At 41.4% G+C, this 25,182-nt stretch overlaps 2 protein-coding genes across 4 annotated transcripts in view; one reads left to right on the forward strand and one right to left on the reverse strand.

The window, feature by feature from the left end:
* ide (insulin-degrading enzyme) overlaps positions 1 to 11,014 on the forward strand; it is a 31,539-nt gene extending 20,525 nt beyond the window's left edge. For both annotated transcript variants that reach the window (XM_033612982.2, XM_033612983.2), the window contains exons 20-25: positions 1,569 to 1,736; positions 2,234 to 2,506; positions 4,040 to 4,101; positions 6,852 to 6,924; positions 7,030 to 7,097; positions 8,768 to 11,014. In XM_033612982.2, the coding sequence (XP_033468873.2) occupies positions 1,569 to 1,736; positions 2,234 to 2,506; positions 4,040 to 4,101; positions 6,852 to 6,924; positions 7,030 to 7,097; positions 8,768 to 8,863 (740 nt within the window). In that variant the 3' untranslated portion in view covers positions 8,864 to 11,014. The remainder of the gene's footprint in view (positions 1 to 1,568; positions 1,737 to 2,233; positions 2,507 to 4,039; positions 4,102 to 6,851; positions 6,925 to 7,029; positions 7,098 to 8,767) is intronic.
* Positions 11,015 to 11,055: 41 nt separating this feature from the next.
* Positions 11,056 to 25,182, reverse strand: part of marchf5 (membrane-associated ring finger (C3HC4) 5) — a 31,871-nt gene continuing 17,744 nt past the window's right edge. Inside the window, exons 3-6 of one of the 2 annotated variants that reach the window (XM_033612985.2) lie at positions 18,349 to 18,479; positions 17,835 to 18,018; positions 17,024 to 17,190; positions 11,056 to 13,145 (exon numbers count right to left, since the gene is read on the reverse strand). In XM_033612985.2, the coding sequence (XP_033468876.2) occupies positions 13,029 to 13,145; positions 17,024 to 17,190; positions 17,835 to 18,018; positions 18,349 to 18,479 (599 nt within the window). In that variant the 3' untranslated portion in view covers positions 11,056 to 13,028. The remainder of the gene's footprint in view (positions 13,146 to 17,023; positions 17,191 to 17,834; positions 18,019 to 18,348; positions 18,480 to 25,182) is intronic. The other variant, XM_033612986.2, reaches the window with a different exon arrangement.

Here is a 25,182-nt window from a genome sequence, read left to right on the forward strand (position 1 = left end):
ATTTGATTGACAGGTTTTTTTTTAAAACAAGGACTTGGAGAACAAAATCTCCAACTGAATTTATTCATGCTTTCTGTAGCAAAGGCACAAAATACCCACAGACCTATAATTTATATAGTTAAAAAAGATTGATTGGATATTTAAAGCAGGAAGTTGTGCAGTTTACCATTATGTTGTGTGGAACTATCCAGTTTCACCTCTTAGTATGCTGTATTTTGTGTGTTTCTTTGAGCTGACTGAACGCTAGTTTATTCCAGACTGACAGTGAGATATTAAATGTGCTATGACAAAACAAAACGACACACATGACAATGACACAACAGCCTGAAATTTCCACCCCTCACATTAGAGCTTTGGTTTTTATCTGTCCAAAATGTTTTCACACTTAAGTAAAACTTTTGAAATGTTAAAGGATGCTCGGGGAGATGTTTAGGGCTGTGGACGTGACACTCCCCGAACGCAGAGCCAAAGTGCTCCGTCAGCATGTGCATAAAGGCACCTGCATTACCCAGCTTCAACTCATCCTCCATTCAAAGTGAGCTTGATCACAATGGACTCAAACAAAACTGAAGCTGAGCGTAAAAGGAACCAGTTTTCCCCATGCAAGAACGGATGGCTCCGCTCCACGTTCTGCTCAAAAGAAAATTTAAAGTACAGATGAAAGGCTGGAGGAAACAAGTTTGGAACCACTCAGCAAAAAGCACAATGTTGGCATTCAGCAGAATGTCTGTCTGTCTGCCTGTTTTTTGGAGAGTGTCACCACTGTCCTCTGTCTGAACTTTCCTGTTTTACTCTGTAACACTCATCTGTGCCTGGAGCAAAGTGCTCAGGCAGGAGTGCACATCTACAGTTGGAACAGCTCATCAGTTTTTTTGCAGGCATCACTTGTGTCGCTTTAGGCAGCAGTGATTTATGTTTTTGAAAGACCTGATTATGCATACATACATACGCTTGTGAAATTCATTTTCATGCTTATCTGAGTTCATTGATCACTGTGGATTTCGGATTAATGAAAGGATTCTACTTGAGCTGGTTTTGACTCAGTCACTGGCATCACATGTTAAGTGTGGTTCTCAATATATCACCACACAGTCATGATGGACTGAATCATTTGAACTTGTTATAGACTTTATAAACTAAATTAAATTGGCACACACTAGAAAATATTTCAAACGCTTATCAAATCCTGTCTTCCATTAACTGTTCCATAATCTGTTTTCTGTTTTAAATTGGAACAGTATGACGAGAGGTTAGGGAAAGGGCTTTTCAATATTTTTGAAATTCAAAAACATAAAAATACTAAGATATTTTGATGCAAATAACTTGAATATTTTCCTTTTGTTCTTCAGTGCTTTTAATTAAACACATATAGACATACAAAATACATGTCTGCCTCTTCAGTTGTTACTGCCTGTAGTCTGTGATGAAATAAAAGTTGAGTTTTTTCAGGCTCAGCTTGGGAGCCCTGCTTTCTCTGCCCTCTGTCAGTAATGCATTTTCAACTGAATGTGTTTATTTTGTATGATTACAGCACTGAAAAAAAACCCATATGCTTCTGTTCCTCTCAGGTGGCTGGTATGTTTACCAGCAGAGAAATGAGGTGCACAACAATTGCGGCATTGAGATCTACTATCAGACCGACATGCAGACCACCCACGACAACATGCTGCTGGAGCTGTTCTGTCAGATCATCTCCGAGCCCTGCTTCAACACACTGAGAACCAAAGAACAGCTCGGTAAGCCCACAGAAAATGCTGCACAACATATCGTGTGACGCATTTTATAAAGACGAGAAACAACAGTGGCAGTTGTGTTAAATTTTGCTGCCAGGTTGTGAATATTAATGCAGACACTCTCTGAGAATTCTGCGGCTTTAATCTGCATTTAGTAATTAGATGCTTCTCTGTAAAGACCAGAAACTGTGTAAGTGAAGTTTCTTAAGTGCTGTCAACCATGATGATGTTTAATAACTTGGGAGAATGAATGGATTGAGTCTCTGAACCACATTTCCTTGGAAGTAGTGCTGTAATCAAAGTGCCAGACCTAAAGTTAATAAGATAAATACAGAGACAATGATGAGAATTAAATGAGGACATAAAAGCACTTCACCAGATCCTTAATGCAAAATGTTTTTGAGAGCACTTCAAAGGCTTTGAACAGTTTCTCTGCACACGGTACCCTGTCTGTCCTCTATGCTGAGTTCTTGCATATCCCCACCCCTCACCACCACCAGGCTACATTGTGTTCAGTGGGCCTCGGCGGGCCAACGGAGTGCAAGGCCTGCGCTTCATCATCCAGTCAGAGAAGGCGCCCCACTACCTGGAGAGTCGCGTGGAGGCTTTCCTCTGCACCATGGAGAAATCTGTGGAGGAGATGAGCGAGGAAGCCTTCCAGAAACACATCCAGGCCCTGGCCATCCGCCGCCTGGACAAGCCTAAGAAGCTGTCTGCTGAGTGTGCCAAGTACTGGGGAGAGATCATCTCCCAGCAGTATAATTTTGACAGAGGTGAGGCATCCCAGCATTCCCTTTCACCTCACTGCTAACTTTTCATGGTGTTTAGATTTCAGGTCAAATGCTCCTTTTTAAGTGTACAGAAATATATTTCAAAACTCTTTCTGATCTACCAGCGATTACTGTATGAAGAGCATGTACACACAGAAAATCGAATACAGGTTCTTGAGAATTATCAATATTTTGGTCAGTCCCAGAGGTGAGCAGCATGTTGCTTAGAGCTGCACAAATTGGGATCGATTAAAGCCTGAAATAATCTGCAGCCGTAGCACACCTCTCTTGCAGCACTCTCCTGAGTGCCATAATGGATTGTAATGGGCCTGATTCACTGGTAATCTGCCTAAAGCCCTGAGTGATGGCAACACTGAAAGGCTGCCAAGGGAGTGGTGGTGATTACTGATACCAGCGGTGTTCGAGGAGGGGGGGGCGGGTCGGGAAAGAGGGGGCAGCTAACACGCCAAGGGCACAGAAAAACATACTACACACGCCATTAGTTAGAGCTTACACACAACACACAGTCTGCTCCAACTGTGAGACAGATGCTGTTAGTTCATTGTTCATTCATCAGTTCATCATTTTTTTTGCATTTGGGTAAAAAGATGCTTACGTGACATGGTTGGATTCTGTTTTACCAGAATGCATTGGTTAACCACCAGCTGTTCATGGCAGTAGAGACTTTGAGATTTGAAAAGTCTTCCTAGTGGTACCAAACAACAAGCAAACAGTGATATCATGAAAAAAAAAGATACTTGGCAGCTCAAGTCTCAGATATCAGAGTTTTACGCAAGCAATTGAGCACACTAATATGTAACGTATTACCCAATGGTTTCAGTTGCATTGTTACGCAGCAACAGTAAAAACTAAAGCTGACCAATGATGGATCAGTAGTGTAAAGGAACTTTAAAGAGCACCTATAATGCTCATTCTCACATTCATACTCGTATATAACTGGAACATGTTTACATGGTCCTCTGTTTTAGCGCCTGTCTCTAAAAGCCCCTCTCCTGACAAAAGCCCAAGCTGCCTTGATTGGTCTGCATTTCAGATCTCCATATCTCTGCATGTCTGCACCGTCATTGCAGCCAGGGAACGACTTTAGAGGAGAATATAATACCTCGAAAAATCAGCAATAAAAGCTTCCAAACACAGTCGGACATGTTCCAGCAGGAATCTGATCCAAAATCAGGGAGAAATTTACAACATCAGCAACCAAGCGTATATGTTTCCCTGAAGTTAGCATGTAGCAGTGTAGACTATGTCATATAAACACTTGCAGTAGTGTGCCTGGAGCAGATGACCATATAAAGAAATCCATTACAAGGTGACATCAACTTGTAGCCAGAGTAGAAAGAAACTAAGTATTCAGAATGGTAGGAAGTCTGAGGTTTTTGCTCACTGGATTACTTTACATACATTCACCTCATTGTAACACTGTATAAGATACAAAATACAGATAAGCATAGATCCTCTTTAAAGTTCCCTTTCTAAACCTCACTGACATGAACTGTTTTCCCTGTTGTGTTGCAGATAACATTGAAGTGGCTTATCTGAAAACTCTGGCAAAAGAAAACATAATGCAGTTCTACAGAGTAAGTAGCACAACTTTTTTTTCATACAGTGTTTCGTCCCTTGACTGCGTCTGGCAGACAGTGAGCAGTGGGAGACGCGTCTCTGTCCCATGCCTGAGCCCAAACTGCTGTCTGTGTGGTTCAAACCATTATTGGCTCTTTAAGGCAACTGCTGGTCCTTTAAAATTGTAAATGTGTGTTACTGCATTAAGTATTTATTTAAAAAAATAATATATATTTCCCTAAATTCTCTGAAACATCATTCATGTTATGAACCATCAGGGCTCTCTATAGAGACATGCAGCAGGATGATGGAGGTGTTAGCTGGGAAACAGTGTAGTTTAACGGTGTCCTATTACATAAGGAGGTCGGATACTCTAATCCTGACACGCTCTAATGAGTGGATGTTAAAACCATAAACACCAAACAAATCTGAGCTTTGAGAATTTTGGCTTATCATTTAACATGGAAAATAACGACTTAATATTTCTGAAATGACTCTCTAGGTGCATTTACTTCTCCAGCCGCCACAGTTTTATTTGAATAGACTTAAATTATGATGCTCATTTGACTTTAATTGTGGTACTTTGTGGCTGTGCTTAATGCTGTGTTGATAGCAGAGGTGTCATTAGGAGGCGGCTACATAAATTACAACAATAAGCCTGCATTTTATGACATGGAGGAGTCGTGAAATATTTCAGAGGTCTATCAATCATTGTTAAATGCGCGTTTGAACTGACAGGCTAAATGTTATAGTGACTATTCTGTAATGAGAAAATTAGACCTGACACAGTCTATTGTTAATGTCTGATGCCTTTGTGTTAGAGTGGAGAGTTAGGCCATTGCACAGTATCATATCACCTTTGTTTGACAACACTGCTTGAACACAATTTTATATCATACGAGTTGACATGAAATGATTTCTTTAGTGTTGGACATGCTGACCAGACATTATGTCATTGGTGTGTTTATTCATTCAACACATGGACTAACAACCACAGCCTGGTATTGGACAGTGTATTGTTTGAGGTTCAAAGTTCATTCTTGACCCTGGAAACTGAAAACAATCCGACCACAAGGTTAGGTCTGGGTATCATTTAAAAAATTAGGACACCAACAGAGTTCTTTGATACTACACGAGCCATGATATACCAGTATTGACAATAACTGTGTCTTTAAAAAATTAAATATTGATATCATGTAAATACAATGATACACATATGATATTATTGTTTAAATAATCCAGTTCTTGTTAAGTAGTTTCTATGTCTTCCATTGTCGCTTTGATTCTCTCCCCCAAAAGCCATCTGGTTGCCTTTTCAGTATCCCTTAAGTGTAACTTTCTGTATGATTTTTGTAGTTATGGTTACACACTCTCTCCCCACCTCCCCACACTCGTTTTGTAAGTGTCATTCATTTGCCAAAAAAAGAGACAAAACACACAAAGTTAACTTAAAGTAACTTTTCTTTATGGTTGGTTTTTCAAATTTTCTATAGATACCGCAATAATATAATTATTGTGAAAGCCACGATAATTGTGTAGTGAAAGTTGGATATTGTGCCAGCGCTCTTCAAGTACTGATACCCAGCCCTACACAAGGTCCATTTAGTAGCTGTTCTGGAGCTTTTGACTATATCACACTGGAGTTTGTCATGGTGTTCAATTCAGTACAGTTTTGCTTTTTATTCCCAGAGCACTTCAAAGACTTGGTCACCCAAAGTTTATACAGGAAAAACAGATACTGGAAATCTGAACATTAAAAATTCCATTACCACCGTCTGCTGATCAAGAAAAAGTGATACAATCGAAGGCTCAAGAATACAATTAAATAAACCTACATAAGCACCTTGAGGTCTGATGAGGCAGGCTTCATCTCAGGGTACCACTGATGAGAATGTATCCTTTTTTACCAGCTGTTCAAGCATTATTTGAGCCATTCCAGTTTAATTTATACCATAGATAATTGGTTGGTTTGGTTAACCACCACATTTGTGATAAAAGAGCAGTGTGTCGGCCCAGTATACAGCATGAGCACACCACCTCCTCTAAATCCATTTGTGTGTGTGTGTGTCCAGACACACATGGTTTTACTGGATTCAGTCTGCCCTCCCAGCTTTCATCTCCTCCTGCCTACTGCTTCTATTCATAGCCGCGGAGGTGACACTGACACAGAACGCTCACAGCATATCAGCTGCCATAATGACAGCCAGCCAGCCTGTTTCAAGGGGGATAAAGGGGCCAAAGACACATAGCCGCTGAAAGAATTGGCATTATCTCAGCCCAGCAGAAACTATTACAGGCCCCCATGCAGAATAAACCTAATGCATTTCTAATGTCATATCAGCGGCAATCGCAGAAGCATTTTCTTTTTCTTTCTTTTTTTCATTTCGGGTGGCCGGGGTTGACGCTGTCTGGCTGCAGACGAGCCAAATCTTCAGTCTAATATAATCCTCCATCCAGAGACAGTGACGAGGCCTGACTGTGTCTCCACAGGGCTGTCATAACTGATCCCAGACTCACTGTGAAAATCACACGGTCATCCAGGCCACACAGAGTTTCTTCTTTTGTGGTGGCAAAAGTTTTAGTGATGAGTCATTCCAGCTGCTCTCCGTTTTTTTTTTAACAAGATGTGGGCATTTAACTATTGGATGAATTCTAAATTTTGGTCACAGTAATGATGCTGTTTGTCATGAAAAAAAGAATCGCTTAACAACAACATTCCCTGCCGCTCTCCGTGCATCACCCCACCTGTCTGTCTGTGTCCCCGCAGGAACGGCTGACAGTAGAAGCTCCAAAGAGACACAAGGTGTCCGTGCACGTCCTGTCCAGAGAGATGGACTCCTGTGAGTATCTGGATTCACATGTTGGTGTCATGGAGCTTCATTTAGACGCTCAGTGGGTTCATTCAGTGTCAGGTTAACCTGTGCATCACTGTGTGTGTTAACCAGGTCCAATAGTGGGAGAGTTCCCCGCTCAGAATGATGTCAACCTGGCCCCTGCTCCCTCCCTGCCACAGGTAATCATCGTGCTCTTAATTCATGCTTCTACATTATTGCTCTCTATTTACTGAGACATACTCACCTTATCCAGATTTTTGGTGTATGACATTTTTAACTTGAGTCCAAAAGGAAATTAGAAAAATAAAGTTGATTCCCAAAACTCATGAAACATTAATATCTTAGAATCCTGTCCAGAGAAAGCCGCACCCAGTATTAACCTCTTCTGCTCCATCCTTCCCAGGGAAATTGAGGATTAATTTGAAATGCAGCTCAGCACTGTGTGAAGTTTTTCTAGTTATAAATCTGTAAAAAACATTTTGTTTTGGTTAGGTGCCTATTCAAACTTCATAGGTCAGAGTTTATAGGGGTTTAGAACATTATGATGGACGTATATGATGGCCATTCACATGCTTAATTATGTCTCCAATGTTCTTGCAGCAATTTTTGGGTGTTATATTTAAGCATTTTCTACCACTAGAGAATTTTTAAAAATGGTCAGATCTCTACAAAATACCACACTGAGACACTAAGTCCTAGAGGTACCCCACAGAAAAATCCATGCTGTGATTTAGAATTAAAAACTTTTCAAATTTTGAGATTTCTGGGAGAATTGCATACTTCAGTAATTGGATGACGAGCGCTGCTGCTCTGGAGACTGCTGAGAAACCCCTTTATTGCTAGTAAACCTATGAAAGCCACACACCCTCTCAATTCTCTAGTTTGTGGTAGTTAAGTTTCATGAGGCTGGGATTATCCCAGAGGTCACAATAGGTCATTTTATACAGCAAAAAATGGTCTTGCTACAATGAAATGGCTATGGGGGCCAACATCATCACACATGAATACAGTTGGGCTCATTGAATTCACATGAGTCTCAGCTTTCCAGTCAGACCCAATTTATGCAATACCAAGACTGTTAAGGGAGCCCAGTGTGCAGAAATATTCAAATTCAAAGGTTGAAAACACTACATTTGTACTGCATGAGAAAAACGGCATGGGTCTAGCATAGAGTGGGTGTGTCTGTACAGGGAAGACTTGTGGGTATCCATAGAACCTATTTTCATTCAGATATCTTATGTTGAGAGTTCAACAGGCACCCGTGAAAATGGCCATGCTAGTTTTTCCCCTCGCCAAAATTTAATGTTACTTTGGAGCCTTATTTAACCCTCCTTTAGACACGCTATGCCAGGCATGGTTGGTACCAGTGGATCCTTAGGTTTTCTAGTTTCATGGCTTTGCACTCTGTCTGCTACAGCCTCTGGAAGACAGTTACAATGGCGGAGAATCCTGGCGGCCCAGTGGAATTGAGGAAGAGGTTTACCAAAAAAAAAAAGAGGGAGAAAATTTATCTTTTAACACTCACACCAGAGCACCAAATGTGTATTAATCCACAAAGCACACCTTTTTAGAAGAAGTGATTCCTGATGCATGAAAACATAACAAAGGCATGAGGAAGACAATTTTGCTGAAGCACCTACAATGTAGTCAGAGTATTCCTTAGTTTCCTTAAGTAGTTACCATGGAAACAGTGTGCATGTAGCACTTTCTGGTATCAGCACTAAATGCAGTTTAAGCAGGACTTTGTCCTTAAATGACTGAACAAAGCAAAACTGACATGAGTGCGAACGCCAGTCTGACCAGCCCACTGTGTTTTGTTTTGTTTTTTTGTTTGTTTGTTTGTTTGCAGCCCACACTGGTTCAGGACATGACGGAGTTCAAGAGGAGCCTGCCTCTCTTCCCCCTGGTCAAGCCTCACATCAACTTCATGGCTGCCAAACTGTAAGCGAGGCCAGCAGGTCGACACGCAGCAGCACGGAGGCGCCAGGGAGGGCAACGGCAAACGACCCCGCTCTGTTTCCCACCTTAACCCCTCCTCCTCCTCCTCCCCTCCTCCTGCCAGGACGGCTTTCATCCGACTGAGCCTGCGTGAGTGTGTTTGCGTGGGTGCATGTGAATGCGCGCGTGTGTGCACGTGTGGCAGGCTGGAGCCACTAGAAGAGATGCTTGGAAACAAATGCGTGTTATTTTGAATCACAAAAAGTTAGCCGTGGTTGTCGACATAGCTGTGATAAGGATAGAGGTCGCACCAGACTCACCTCATGTTCTAAGTCTCTAAAAGGAGACGCAACACTCACGCATCACAGTACTGTGTAGGCTGTTGTAGAGGAAATAGAAGCAACCTTAAACAAAAAAAAAGACAAGGGCCAGATCCCTTTCAATCAGTTCGAGTATACTGCAGAACAGAAGCTTCACAGCAGGAGGCGTTTTATTTGAATTATTCAGACATGCTGCTTTGAGAATGGATAGCTGGTTTATTGTGATGCACTGGGAGCTGTAGAAGTTAAAGAGCTCCATGAAGGTCTTCTCATTTATTTGTCGGACTGGTTTGTTTTCCATGTAACTCTCTGAAGCACCACGACTCGCTCAAATGGATTATTTTATTCAAATCGATGCATTTCTTAAGAATATCTGCTCTAGAGTTCTGGTTTTAATCCTCACAGGTTTTGAAATGTTGCTTGTAAAGTGGTAAAATGTTGGGACCCTTTGAGGAGCTGTTTGAAATTGCTAATCACAGAGAGCCATGCCCACAACAGTTGTTTTTATTTTTAGTATTTTTTTTATTGCATTTTACAGTAGTATGTAATTCAGACACCTCAGGGGTACCTATATGCTGTTTTTTTAACATTCAATTTTACTAGTGATCGATTCAAAATAAAAACACTTTTATCAATCTGTCATTAGTACTTTGTTCACATCACTAAATGTGATCAAATCCTTATTGGTCTTCTCCAAGTTATTTTTGTAAAAAAACTGAAAGGAAATAACAGCAACAGTATTTTTGTTTTCATTTTGTAAGCTCCAGGGAGATTGTCGTTCTTCTTTCACTCCGTGTCTGCATGTGAGACTTTCTGCAGCTTGTGCCTTTCCAGGGGGGCCATCAGTTACTCTGTATCTGGCTGCTCCTGGTCTGATCCGGGGCAGAATCCTGGAGGATCTAACCCCCCTAAATTTGCTGGACTGTGCTTTGGCTCATACAGCAGAGTAAAAAAAAAAAAGCAGCTAGCCTTTTTCTCTAAACAGAAACTTTCCATGTTGATGTCTAAAGGGGGGTTGAAGAAAAGCTCCAGTCTGGAATTTTTTTTGACTGAATATATGCACTTCTCTCACTAAGCAATAACCTTAATGATGCGGACAGGGAACAGTGTGAGGCAGAGTGAGATGCGGCTCTGCACTGCTGAGTAGCTGCAGCAGCCGGATCCACCCAAGCTCCAGCTCAAAGCGCAGAGAGGACCGTGTCCGTTCTGAGCAGCTGCTGGTGTGTGGACAGTGCTCTCTCTCAGGTGCTAACCAGCTTTGCTGTGTCAAACCTCTGCTGGTGGAGCTGCCACTCTGTCCAAACAGCCAAAAATCAGTTATGATTTCATTTCCCCCTTCCCACCTTAGCTGCTCTCAGGCCTAGTTCATTGTTCCCTCATTTGATGCTGCACAGGTTTAAAGAATGATTTTGGAGATATGATTGTGCTGTATCAAAAGCTTCTTCAATGTTTTCCAGCATTTTGCTACGTCTCAGCCTCATCAAAACCATTTCAGTTTTTTTAGTGATCATCAACTGCTTTTCCCTCTTGTGGTTGAAACCCAAAGACAACCAGCAGCAGCAGCATATTAAGTTATTCTCTATTATCAGCCCGTAGCTTGACAGGGGACCTGGGGACGGTGACAAAGCCGTGTTTAAAAGAAACTAGCAACATTACATATCAGGCTTGTGTGGGCCATGCACTGTTAAGTACCTAGTGACTGGTTTACATTTAGAAAATCAGAAGCATATTTTTAATTTCCGAATGTCTTGGGCAACTCGAGAGACGGATTGGCTGGTGACATTTTGTTCTTTTTATCGTCTCCTGTGTGTTTCTAATTAATAAACTACTGAATGGAACCGTGTGTGTGTTCTGTTAATGTAAAGCTCAACACGTGCACTTCAACATTGGAAAAATACATTTATTCACAGAACTGATACCATAGAACTCTAAAGTCAACATCCGTACAACACAGACTTCAAACATCTCTTTTGGCAGAGTGGAGACTTGACAGTGAATGTACCGGGTGGGGAAGCTGTGGTGTGCGGGTTGTAGGGAGGACACGTGTAAAGCAGGCACAGTTTATATGTGCAGGTTAAATATTCCAAGTAGTCGGCTGTACGTCACGCCGTTTCACCGTCATACTGATGTTTCCTGGCTCTTGTGAGGAGCAGGAAATAGCAACTTAGGGCTTAGTTCTCAACTTAGTGCCATATAAAATGAAACTGTTGATCACATCATGCTCCCAGTGTTTCAAAATAATTTACTATAACGTAGTGTTATGCTCACTAGCAGAACAGAACTTAATTTGCCCAGGCTTTCAGATTTCCATTGCAACCCCAATGCACTCTTATTTTGTAGGAGCAGCATTTAATAACAGAAATGGGTCTTTTGAAAAATGGTCCCCATTTCTGGGTGGAGGTACCAAAGATCTTGCTGCGAAACATTTATTTTCTGCCAAATGTTCCAAATTACAAATAAACATTTTTATATATGTAAAAGCAACTGAGGTGTAAGCAGGGATGAAAAAACCCTGGGCAAATAGATCCAAAACCATCTGCATTGTTGGATACTGCTCGTAGTAAGTGAGAAAATATGACTTGTCTTTTGGTTGTAGTGGCCCTTTAATTTTCCCAAGAGTCCTGCCAAAATGTCAACCACCCCAGTGACTCATTTTCAATTACCAGTGTCCAAGTTTCATTTATGTCTGCATGGTAATTACCCCCGAACCGCAGTCTGACCTGAGCTACAGTTCACACTCGGGCAACAGACACACACAACAGACTGATCATCACATGTTGGGGGGAGGAAAAAAAAAAAGTGGCAGCTTAAATAAAAGTCCACACTGTATTGTCAGTCAGCAAAGTTTCATTTCTCCAAGTAAAAAGTGCTGCGTCAAACGTCACGAGTCGCCTGAAGCTTTCAGATGCTTTCCAGTCCGACATCCCGTCACTGTGACAAGCTCAGAGAGAACCATGAGCATCCATAATATCCATCCAATGTCATGGCAACAGGATCGACCAAACCTGGGGTGCTGTGCCGGGTGATGAGGCTTTGAAACACATCACATACGAGCATTTTGTGAAATGGAGCTAAAGCGACAAACAATCAGCGTAAACACTGCCAAGGCATGTTAATGAAAAAATTAAACACTCCCCAAATAACTCAGGGTCTAAAAGTTTCTATATATGGTCAGTGTGTTAGGTCCTCCTTAGAGTGACATTTTTCTCTTAATGTTTCCTGGTTGTAGTTAACGTACTGCATATTGATTCACAACACATTTTATTGTTTTATCATTAATACATCTGCACAGTGACCAAAATTTCTCACACAAAATAAACCCCTAACATTGGCAAAGGGGGTTCAAATCTGCAAAATAAACATTATAAAACAGTCATTTATTATTATATTATAAAACTTTCTAATTACACATGCCCCGCATTTTTTAATCTTTAAAATACAGTAAGTTTACAATAAGTATTAGTTACGTGATTGATAAAGCACATCCACCCTACAGTCGCACAGTCCTTGATCTGTGTGTTAATGTGTGTAACTGCACCCTGACTGAGAACATGCTCCAGTCTGTATCCACAAGTCTCATCCGTCTTCACCTTACTGAAGCGTCAGAGGTTTAAAAACAATGTGTGGTGGTGGCGGCGGTGGAGGATCCTTGCATGAATGTCAGCGACGGTGCGATGAATCACTCCAGAAGGGGTGAGGTCTAAGGAGGAGTAGGTGGTAAGGGTGACACTGATCCTAAGTCTGTTTCACCAGCACTTCCTGCTCTCAGTCTGACAGTTCGTATGTCCTCACCCCCTCTGGCAGAAGTGTGCGGTGTGTCCGGCTGTCATCCATCCGGACTGAGGGGCCTCCTCAGGCTTCCTCCTGTTCGGGGAAGTTGAGGATCTTGCGGTGGGCTTGCCTCAGGTACTGCTGCTGTTTGAAGTACACCTTAAACGCCCCCTTGATGGCCACAAAGGCGATGCCTCCCTGTAGGGGGGAAAAAAACACAGTGTGTTGAAAGAGGGCTTAAAGGGAGAGTCAGCTCTGTCTTCATTCAGGAGCAGCCTCAGTGTAAATGTGGAAAGTGTGAAGGTGTGGAAAATCTCTTTAAATCTTCAACCTGCTTCCCTGATGTGTGGCAGCTGCCATGAACAGGAAGCTCACCTGTGGCAAACTGAATAAAGCAGCAGACAGGCTGCATGTGGACGCTCCCTTTAACCAACACTTTGAACTGTTTTGAAGAAACAGTTCCACATCTCAGGAAATTAGGGTTGGGAATCTCTCTGTGATAGACAATTTGATACGTATCTAGATACATGGGTTACGATACGATTCAAAAACGATATATTTTTAATACAGAACGATTCAATACGATTCGATACAGTGTAGGAACGCTACGATTCGATATGATTTGATACGATTTGATACGATTCTATGGTTAACATTTGTTGATGTAGACATTAATCATATATTATAAAATAAAGAAGCCAATTCTATAAAAATGACATTCTTACAGTATTTTCAAATTTGTAAAAGACCACATCCCCAAGCATTGTTGCTGTATGGCACTGGCAAAAATAAAATAAAAAGACAAACAACAACAAAATCCCATGTCAAATGTATTTATTTTTAGACATGGACCAAAAAAAGACTTACTGAATGAACATCATTTTGTTGGATGGAATCAATATAAAAATGAGAAGAAGTTTTAAACTTTAAGTGAAGTGAACTTTAAGTAAAATTTAAGTGTTTTAAACCTACTTGTGTTGTTTTTATGGTATTGTCTGTGTTTTTGTATGTATCTTATATGGACTTGAGTCTGGAATAAAGTTTATTATAATGCTGTACAATACAAACATAAAGCAGAATAAAATAATAACATGCAATGTAGGGGCAGAATCTGACTGATATCATGGACTGTGATGACTAGCAGCTTATCACTGACAGCATGTCAGACTATTTCTCTGTGTTTGCTACACTCTGTGTTTGTCATTTATAAAAAGATAAATCACTTTTCTATAATACATCAATAATATTTCAATGGAATAAATTACTTATTGACTTATTCATACTTCAAAAACAGCATCAATAAGTGATTAACATAAGGGGGATCAAAATAAAATAAATAAATAAAATAAAAATCAACCAGCCACCCTCTTCCCCTGACAAGTAAAGAACAGTCCCTAAAGTGCGGTGAGGTTTGTGGAAATGTGAACTACTCATTTCTCCTCTGACACGTCACATACCCGAGTGCTGCCAGGGCTTGGCTGGTATTTCTGGGCAGTCAAGACACAGACGAAGACTTCTTGGACCTGGAGCCGGGCTTGTCGGTCGCCGGTAAGCCATTATCATGTGCTGTCGTATTTGACAGGAATACGTATTTCTGTCTGTGTCTGTGACCCTGCGTTCAACCCACAACCGGCAGGATTCGCCTTTTGTTTCTGCTGCGGCTTGGCAGCTCCCTGGTTTATCCAACCAACATTAGCTTCTGTTCCTCAGCTCCACCGGTCAAGCTGGCGCTGATGTTTACATCCATTATCGTTGTCAGTAATGCCTGTTACGGAGTAGCTGGCTCTCGTGTTGTTTTCGAGATGCAAACTGTTAAAGCCAGTCAACCGATTGCTAGTCTCGCGATACCCGATCCATGACTCTACAATCGATTCATCTAAGGATTCATGGCTGATTCGTATCGATTGAGGAGGCTGCTACCAACGTAGCCGTATCTCTCGCTTGTCAAACCGGATATCCGGTCGTATCGGTTAATCGTTCTCAACCCTACAGGAAATACACATTTGTTTTCTTGCCAAGAGTTAGATGAGGAGATTGATACCACTCTCATGTCTGTATCTGAAGCTACGGCCAGCAGCTGGCTAACTTAGCTTAGCATAAAGTCTGAAAACAGCTAGCCTGGCTCTGACCAAAGGCAACATAATCCACATACTGCAAAAGCAACTCCTAAGATCACTAATTACCCCCTCTTATATGTGTTGTTTGTTTAAATAAGTATCTTATTAGCTGTAGGTAGTGATGTCATCTTGTTTGTTTCATTTGTAAAAATACCAAAGTGCAAAACCACAGTTTGTTTTTACAGAGAATCTTGTGCTGAATTATTGCTGCACCAGCTATGAAGTTTAAACATAGCCTAGTTTAGCATACTTTCTAACTCTGGTTTAAGTTTACATGCTACAAACATTTTAAGGGTTTAATAGTTCTGACACAGGCATAGCTACATCTAAAATCTTACACCTAGAGCTTAGTAGGTGTAATGTCCTCCTTAAAACAGCAGTTGTCATGGCACGTTTTAAAAGGTTGAATAACTTGGAAGATGAGGAGAAGCAAATTATACCAGCTGTTATGCAGAGCAACAAGTTCTCCATGATTGATTATACCCACAGGTGATCTCATGCCTTTTATACTATAAATAGAAATTCTTAAAATTAAATGGGAGTGTCTATAAACATACAAAATAAAGTGCATACATATAAGTACATGGGCAATAACATATCTTTGTGACACATTGGCAAGCAAATATACAGGGTTAATTCCTAATTAACAGCTACTCATTTTTTTTTTACAGTTTACCAGTGTAGACTATCATTATGTGTTTATTATAATGTTACAATTTCATCTGCTCATTAATATATTACAGTTATATGACCCTATGTTGTAGTTGACAGTTTCACCACTTGTTTTTCACCTAGTCATGATGCTTTGTCCTAGTTCACGTACCTTTTTGTTTGGTGATTAATTTATTATTTAGCTGTTTAATTTATTTTTAGTCGCAACCTAACATCGACACAGCTTTACGATCAGACTGGCTAGTTCCCATGAATTGTTAGTGCGGGCTTTGCACCCGAACTTAAGAGAGAACAATCGTATAGCTGGTGCACCGGGCTGCTGAAGTCTTGAAGTCACAGTGAGGTTGCCAGGCAACAAGGGGAGACTCCATAAAGTCACCATACCTGGCCAACTTTGTTTGGTTTGTCTGCTGAATAATATATTTGTTTAAGAACAATCTGTATTGTTATGAATGTTTCTTACTCCGATATTTGCACTTTAGAAGCAGTTAGGTTATTGTTTAATTAGAATCGCAAATATTTATAATTAATTCATCTAAACTGAACCATTTTTACGGCTTTAATATTTATTTATCTATTGTTTTGTTTTCCTATTATCAATACTGATGGAAAATAATAATCCTGAATATACATAAAGAGCAGAAATGACTAAGGAGGTGAAAAGGTAAAGAGAGAAACTAGGACGCCGAAGTAACCAAAACATTAAATACTGTTAATGTAATGGAACTGGAAATGTAAAAAGTCTGAGTCAGCCTTTAATGTTTGTTGTCAAGTTTAACCCTTGTTATACCAGTTTTCCTTTTGAACAAAGTAATAAATGTCCCTCAAGAATGTGTTTTCAGTTTGTTTGAATATGTTTGGATAACCGGCTCTAACCAGGGCGTCTTCCTCGTTATTGTAAGGGTGAAACAGAGTGAAACACAGAGCCTTCAGTCAGCAGCAGCCTGTCTATCTCTCTGTCTGTCTGTCACTCACAGAGCTCAGCAAATGAGGACAGTGTTCAGTGGTATCACATGAGCCACTCTGGTTACCTGTCTGTCCTCAGCAGTAGGTGAGTGAGGAGGCTGGCTGTCTCTTATGTACAAAAGACTGGTATATTGCACAGGTAACACTGGCTGAACTGGAGTCATTTGTTATTCCTGCATCACTGCTGTGTTCCCCTCAAATTAGGAGATCAATCATCTTCACATAAACAGCAGCACACACGGCTCCATTACACTAGATCATTATACTGTGACTTATTTATTTCCTGTATTGGATGCACGAAGAGTTTCTGCTTGTACCCACCAGGATGGTCCTCTGCAGGTTGGAGTTGACGCTGCTGAACATGAGTTTCCCCACAATGGTGGCGATGGTGGGGAACACCAGAGCGCCACAGAGAATCCGTGTGGCCGACACGTGGTCTGCCAGGGGGCTGGCCTCTGCTGGGATACGAGGAACTGGGCAGCCAATCCCTGCAGAGACGCACAGAGAAGCAGCAGGGAGCCAGTTGAAACATACGTGAATGTATTTGTAACTGAGAGTAAATTTGATCTAATAGGCAGAGAGTCGTTAGTTCAACAGCTTGGTGTTGTGTGTTTACAACTCTAATGAAATGAGCGTAAACCAGTGACAGCGAGGGGTCCTGTGATAGATGAACAGCTGGTAACGTCCACAAAGTTACTGTGTGTGATGTTTTAAAAAGAATAAGACAACTATTCCTCACAAACACTTGTGTTGCTGAGTTACTAACACCTCACGTCCTGTGTTTGAAACTTGTTTTGAATCATCAGAGGTTGTGATCATTCTGACTCATTGTCTGGAACCATTTTGAGACTACCTCTGGTTCTGAAATGGATTCATATTATGATAAAATGCTCTTTGAAGCTGGGCGAACATATTTGTTTGTGCTTTTTAATTTCCATCTTATTAACTGACCATTTTCTCCAGCGGTAGAGTCTGTGCTCTGGGTACAGTCGCACAATGCTGCTGAATACATTACAGTTTGTATCCGTATCAACTCACAACGAGAGCAACATCTGATTAAGTTCAAGGCTCTTTACAGCAGCATAAGATGGATGAATACATTTCTGAAAACTACACCAGTGTGTGTCCTGACCTGGGAAGATGCTGTTGAGGATCTGCAGTTTGTTAGAGTACTTTCTCCACAGACGCAGGACGTAGTCCTCCCAGCGGATCATCTTGCCGAGGATCAGCATGACAGGGATGGTGGGCAGGCCAATGAGCAGGAACAGAGGGTCGGCCCGCTCCATAACGTCCAGGCCCTCCTTATGGCCCACCACCTGGAGAGCAGAGGGGACGGTCAGAATGGAAAAGTACTGCATAGGAGTCAAACTGGCTGACTCTTACTTTTAAATGAGAAAGAAAGAATGAAAAAAGAGCAATGAAAGAGCACAAAAAGGCTCTTGTGGCATGCGTATTATTTGTAGTTTTGTAACATGGATAACATTGAAACAGAAACACATACAAACACACACAACTTGCACAACTGCTTTTAGGTAAACTATGATTTAATGTGCCAGCACAAAGGTACAGTCAAAGTCAGAACCTTAACTCGACTGAACAGACCTATTATAAAACCAAAACCTCTCAGGAGGGATCAGTGGTCGCACCTGCATGACAGTGACAGCTCCGTAGGTGACAGCAGTCCAGTAGATGGAGCCCACCATGATGCCAGCTGCAGCGAATGGTCCGGCCTTAGAGATGAGCCGGTCAGCCAGGTCCAGCACGTAAACCACAGGACCTGATGGAGGCAAAGAGCTGAGAGTGAGACCACCTTGTGCACATACATACAAGTCGTAATTTGAAGTTCTTCTTACCACTGTTTGGTGTATAGCGCAAATGATACAGGATTTTTCAGGCCTAAATCGATATCAATATTGATATTATTTTGTACTTTATCAGAAATATTACGACAATATCTGATGAGACTTATTTGAATTTAATCCCAGTGAATCAGTGCAAAAAGATTTATGGATTTTCACACATTAAGATTCTGTCACTGGCATACATTCAAACACACAGTGCCAATGAACAGTGTGTGAGTGTACAGCAGGGGTCATGAGACTCCTGCAGGTAAAAGAACCACAGTAACTAGAAAAGCAAACTCAACACATAAACATCAAGTTCATCTACCAGAAGAGGCACCAGCCATCACCTCCTGTATGTGCTACTGTTTTGTACAAGTTAAACTGGTGGGTAAAGTGACACCTTGTAACCACAAAGTTTACTCTTCTGCCTTCAGGCTGAGTTATCTGTATTAAAGTAACAGCAAAACAACTGAAGACACAAGGAAGCTCACACTAAACAAACATCATGTGTTCAGGCAGCCTTCCAGGGTAACAACAGAAAACATGACAACAATGCGGTCATGGGAAAGTTAAAGAAACTTTGAAGCAGCTCAGGTATGGTGCACACCTTGTACTGACTGACAGACAGGGAAGAGCTTCTCTGCCAGGTTCCACCGCGATTAAAAATAACTGGGCTGAAACTCAACAAACATGTAATACGGATTAATCTGAAGTCCAAACTTGACTTCAGAGCATCTAAGTCCCTGCCTGACATCAGGAGCGGGACCTTGGAAAAAAACTTGAGATAATTCTCTGCTGCATCTTCCTCTCTGGCATTCCAGGCTGACTCGAGGGAAATCATGCAATATTTACAGGAAGGCAACCTGATTTCCTCACTCAGACAGACCCATCCACATCCTATTAATAACTAGCCCAGGAGTCAGTGGGAGGAGAGTGGGGTGGGGATGCTGCCAGAGGGACTGAGCACAGAACACAGCACTGGGTCTCTGTGTTGCATTGCAACTATCTGCAAGATAAGATCCACAGCACAGAGTCGACTGGATGTAAAGGCCCTGAAAACCTATTTAAAAAGATACCTTCTAATCAGTGTTCCACATAAATACAACATCTTCTGCCAAAGTAGGAACAGTTTGGGGTATTTCACATGAGAAATGTCTGTAATTAGTTACCTACTTATTTTCTGTTTATACACATGTCAAGCTTTCTATTCTCCCACAGCAAGTGTGCAGTTTACAGTGATAATGGTGGCAGATTTACCACTCTATATTCTTAGTTATTCTGAAACAATGAGCACTTGATTTTAGACAGGGATACAAAAGCAGATCATCCTACACCAGCTGATTTATCAGCTGAAATGTCATCTGTCACTGGCAGATGTCATCAGCTAAAGCTAGCTATGTGGTTTCAGGAGTTAGCTCTAGTGCTATACTGTATATGTACTATAGTATTGTACAGACTCTTATGTTATTGTATTATAACCCTGTTTGGCTTCCACAGGGAAACAAGCAGTTGTTTGTATTTTCAAACAGTATGTTTGACTTTCAACGTTACCAGAGAAAAGGCTTTAAGGTTGAGGACTAAGTAATGTTTTTGGCAAACAAAAGGCTGTCTTGGATAACACGTTGAGCTGGGGTTGCTGAAGTGTAAACTTCTTAAATCAAATAAAGAGCTGCTGCGTTAGCCTCGGATAGCATCCAGGACCAGGACCCACACACTGGGAAAATATCATACAGTAGATGTGCTGGTCATGAACAGTGCTTTCCATTTAAGTAACCCGTTAGGCCACAAATAATGAAGTTACTGACCTGGTACAAGTGATGTCACATTACTGAGATTTCTAATTTTGATACAATACCTTAAAAACATAGATATGTGATACCATTTTCGATACCGCAGGTAAAAAATTGACATTGAGGGCATAAAATGTACATTTTTTCTAAAAGATAAATATAACAAGGCTATAACAAGACTACTACGACTACTACGTGATGTAATTTTCTGAACTTATCAGATTGTTCTAGCTGTTGTAATATTTGCCTTTACCCAATTAATGATCATATCCATATTACTGATGATTATTTATCACAACTCTCATTGTGTAAATATTTCCTGAAAGCACCACCAGTCAAATCTACAATATTGTTGTAATATTAAAATCTGACAGTGTGTGTTTAGTTCAGCTGTTAAAACCATTTCCCTTTGTACACTTGGTGATGATTATAATAGAGATGTAACACCATTTCACATAAAAGTGTTACAAAGGTCATTTTGACAGGCTTTCTTAACATGCTCGTCTCTGGAGAAGGCTGACATTTATAACCACAGCTTAAAAACACTGATCTTGACACATGTCTTGTCTAGTTGAGAAATAAAGCTGTGAAGTGGCATTAAAACAGTGCTGAGTCATTGGTCCTTGTGAAAGCAGCACTTGGTTCAAGAACACTTTCCCCTCTGGCCACGTCAGCAGCAGATTGATAAATATATTATCCTATTCATTTACGCTACGGGGCTGATGTACAGCAAGTAAAATACAGATCGACCTTGTCGCACAAAGAGCCTCCGTCACATAACATTAAGGACGACTGTGCTGCAGTTGGTTACAGGCTGTTGGCAGGAGATTACTGGCAGAGCTGCCCGGCTATCTTCAAGTCATCATTTAAGACGTGGACAGGTTTAATGCAAACACCTGAGCAGATACATTTTCATGAGTCTGCAGAGGAAATCAAAGCAGTGGGACCAAACTGGAACTACAACATTTACATTAGCCTACGTGCCAAGTGTAAAAAGAGCAGCAGCTTTCCAAAATAGCTCTCTCTGTGGTTATTTTGGGGTTATGGGTTTTTACAGTTAGGACATAGGACAGACTTTATTAAGCTGTTTGTACAGTCAGGCCACCGTGAGGCTGTTACCCATAAGTACTTGCCACAAGTTGTCTACAATTCAGCCACTGTTAGCTGTACACCTATTTCTGCAGCTGAGTACATTGACTCTATAAAAGCTTTGAGTCTGGAGCACAGTCCAGTGCAGCATTTTAAGCAGCCAATGCTAAAGGTCTCTCTTTAGACAGCAGGGCTCCTGGCTACTTGTTGAGGAAAGATCCCAAAGCAAGCAAGCAGCTATTTGGCACTTTTAAAGCTGCTTAACACGCAACGGAAATATCACACTTTTATTTCTAAAGTAGTTATAAACACAGAAGCTCTCTCTCGCTCACTGCCAGCCTCCTGATGCTTTCCAGAGCTCATTTTTACTGCACCTGTGTTTGCCGAACAGATTGATCTCGCATCGCTCGAGTGCATTAATATGGCATATTTTGATGACAGCGTTGGAATCTCTTCCGTTTTCTCCCTGTCTAAGCATTACGCCATCGCGGCCGGAGGGAACTGGGTCGCCCTTAATGGCTGCTGGCAGGATGGAGAGCTGAGCAATTCATTTCAGCCACTGGCAGCAGATTCCATAATTAAGATAATTAAAAAGGGGGGGGGGGGGGGGGGGGGGGGGGGGGGATGAAGGAGAGAGGCGAAAAGTGCAACTGCAATTCCTCAGTAGTGGGCACGCATGCTGGCACACTGTTCCAGCTGGCTTGTTTACTCTCTCTAAAGGAGAAGAAGCAAGGACACGCCGTCCTTAGAGTTATAACGCTGGCCAAATTAGCATGATAGGCTGGCTTTGGCTCTGCAGCAGGTGCTGGTGGGAATGGGGCCAGAACAGCATAAAGCTACCCTACTCTTTGTGGGCTGCAGTGTTGCTAGCTTCTGTATCACCTGTGCCACAAGTCAGTGAAAATAATCAAAACCTGGGTTAATAGAAAAGGTGATCTGTGGCTCCCAATCAAACCCCCATCTGATCCGGCAGCAGGCAGGGGTCCCAGCCTGAGAGCCAAGCATGAGTAATGCCTGTCAAGCCTCTAGAAATGAGCTGGCCTCAGCAGCAACCCTGAGAAAATGACTACTGTGGCAGCCTCCCAACAGCGCTCCCTGTCTCTACCTGTCCACGGCTTCCATCACCAAAATTGAAAGCTATCATCCCAGTGTTGTCACCAAGCTGTGAAATTGCTATTATTCTGAGGGCTAATTAAAGCTACTGTAAATACCACAGCTTGTGGAGCCAAGCCACTACAATTATATTCAAAAGGAAGAATATATATCTGAGCTTTAAAGTTTTGAACTAAACACAATAGAGAAGGAGCAACCCCCTCTCTATACGACAAGCAAATCATAAATATAAGGTAGCATTGTGTGTGTAAAACTATGATAAAGAATGAAAAACGGGAGAGGAACACTGCAGCAATGATGCAGCAAAACAGACAACGCTGTACTCCTCCTGCTAACGTTGAAGTGCACTAATGCCCACAGTATCCTGCAGCTAGAGACTGGAACTCCTCAGACAGTACAAATAAAATCTCAGCTTAGAGGAGGAGAGATTTACTCTTCTGCATTTATTAGTAATAGTCATATTATTCATCAAGTATGAAACAAGATATAGTAAAGCCCTTTAAGTTTCCATCTGCCTGTGTAACTACTGAATGCAGAATATGATGTGCATAGCTGGAGGATATACATCAAAAACTGCAAATAATTATAGCAAAGTAATGTTAATGTAACTAAATATTTAAATTCTATCAAACACAGTGTCACAATGTGGTAAACCCAAGTACTTTGCAAATTCAGTTTGACCCAAGGTTAACATCATGCAAATCAGCATGCAACTCCTGCGTGTGGTGCTCTGCTGGACGGGATCCAGTCTGAGGAACATCCTGTACTTCATCATCAAGAAATGTCACCATCACACACCTGAGTTCTAATGAGGTCTGATGTGACGTTTAAGTCACAGGGAAACACTGGAGGACAGCCGTGATTTCATGGATTCATCAGCAGAGCGGCGGCGTTACTCCACTCATCTCGTCTCTGCTCCGTCAGCCTTTGATGAGCTGCTCCGTCAGCTCCTCCCGTGACCCAATTTCACTCTCACTCCCCTCTCCCAGACACATCCAACACCTCTGCATGGCTCCCTCGCTGTCTGACACTTGCTAATGGGATTAGGAAAAAGACACATTTCCCTGTGGATGAAGAGCCTCTCAGGTAAGCTCAATGAGCTCCATGTATATAACTAACCATTGCTCAGGTTCCAGCTGCTGGAGGAAAAATTAACCTTTTTAGAGTTAAGAACATAGTGGCTAAAAACCTCTTGATTTCAATGCTTCTGGTGTTAACAATCAAATAAAAATGGAGCAAATCCATCATCCAAAACATGGGAATGGATGGCAAACAAGGCTAGCTGTCCGTATCTGGGGCCATATTCACAATCTAAGGTTAAAACTCCTAAAAATGAGGTCAGTCCTACATTTATTCTAAGGGTAAAGTAACTGTAGGTAATGCACCTTGTCACATCAGTGTTTCGGAAAAATAATATAATGAACTTTTAAAAGAATTTTGCGAATGAACAAGTTAATAGGAATCCAACCAGCTCTCCAACAAATCCAAACTATTAGATGGGAGATAAACTGTGCACAATTCTGACACTGGATACAAGCAGTATGAAGCACTGATGCACTCAGCCATCTGTCAGAATTATTCATCAAAACAAAACCACGCTCTTCAGACCCCACTTTGTCTGACAGTTAATTATGATCTGGTAAATATCAAGCTAAATGTAGAATTAGGGCATCAGCCTGGAAAGCACAACACAGTCTATCTACCTATCAATCTTTTTATTCACCTGCATATTTATTTTGTTCCTTTCACTCCTGTGTTACCCGACAACCAATCACAGTAGTGATAAGTTCAAGTATTAAACATGTCAGCTACAGCACCAGGGTCCCCGTTGCCCCTTCTTATATGTAATGCTGCATTTCCACTGCTTGACTCTTTCAATTCACTTTTGGTATCAGGTCCTTCTCTCTATTTCGTTTTCCACTGTGGATGGTACCCCCTCAGTGTAGACGGGATTCTAAGCTGGTTGCCATAGCGATGCTATGAGAAACTGGCGTGATATCATCTTCAGGGCGACACTCGCTGAATCCTTTCATCGGCAACCAGAGGAACATCTGCACTTCGTCAACTGTATGGCGTAGTTTAGTGTACAGTGTAATTCTGTGGGTTGACGTTTTTTTTTTTTAAATCTGGGTTGAGAGAATTTAAGAAGTTGTGGTCACTTTTGACAGGAGCTTGGCTATTTAAAAATGGCAGGTTTGTGCAGGATATCATGTGTTGCCCACGTGACGATTCTACTGACGATTCTCTCTGACCAATCAGTGGACTGCAGTGTTTTAACTCCATCTTCTCCACCTCCTGGTATTGGCTCAGCTGGCTTGGAACCTCAACTGAGGTGGTACCAAAAACATATCAGGTACCATCAACAACTTTTGACAATAAGCGATCAAAATAAGGGTGCGTTATACTGAATGAAGCCATGCTGTACTATGCAGTGAAAAAAGCAGCATTTGGAGTTCTCTCTCCACTTTAAGCCTTACTAAACAAATGTTTATTTACATAGAATAAGGGCTGTCAAATGATTTTTTTAAAACCATGATTAATCACTTAATGTCAATAGCTAATTGCAATTAATCACTTTTTTTTTGCAAGTTTAAAATTCCATTATTTTGCATTTCAAAACAGTTTTGAAGTCCATATTCACAAG

This window comes from Epinephelus lanceolatus, chromosome 17 (genome assembly GCF_041903045.1).
Source record: "Epinephelus lanceolatus isolate andai-2023 chromosome 17, ASM4190304v1, whole genome shotgun sequence".
In the NCBI taxonomy this organism is placed as follows: Eukaryota; Metazoa; Chordata; class Actinopteri; order Perciformes; family Serranidae; genus Epinephelus; species Epinephelus lanceolatus.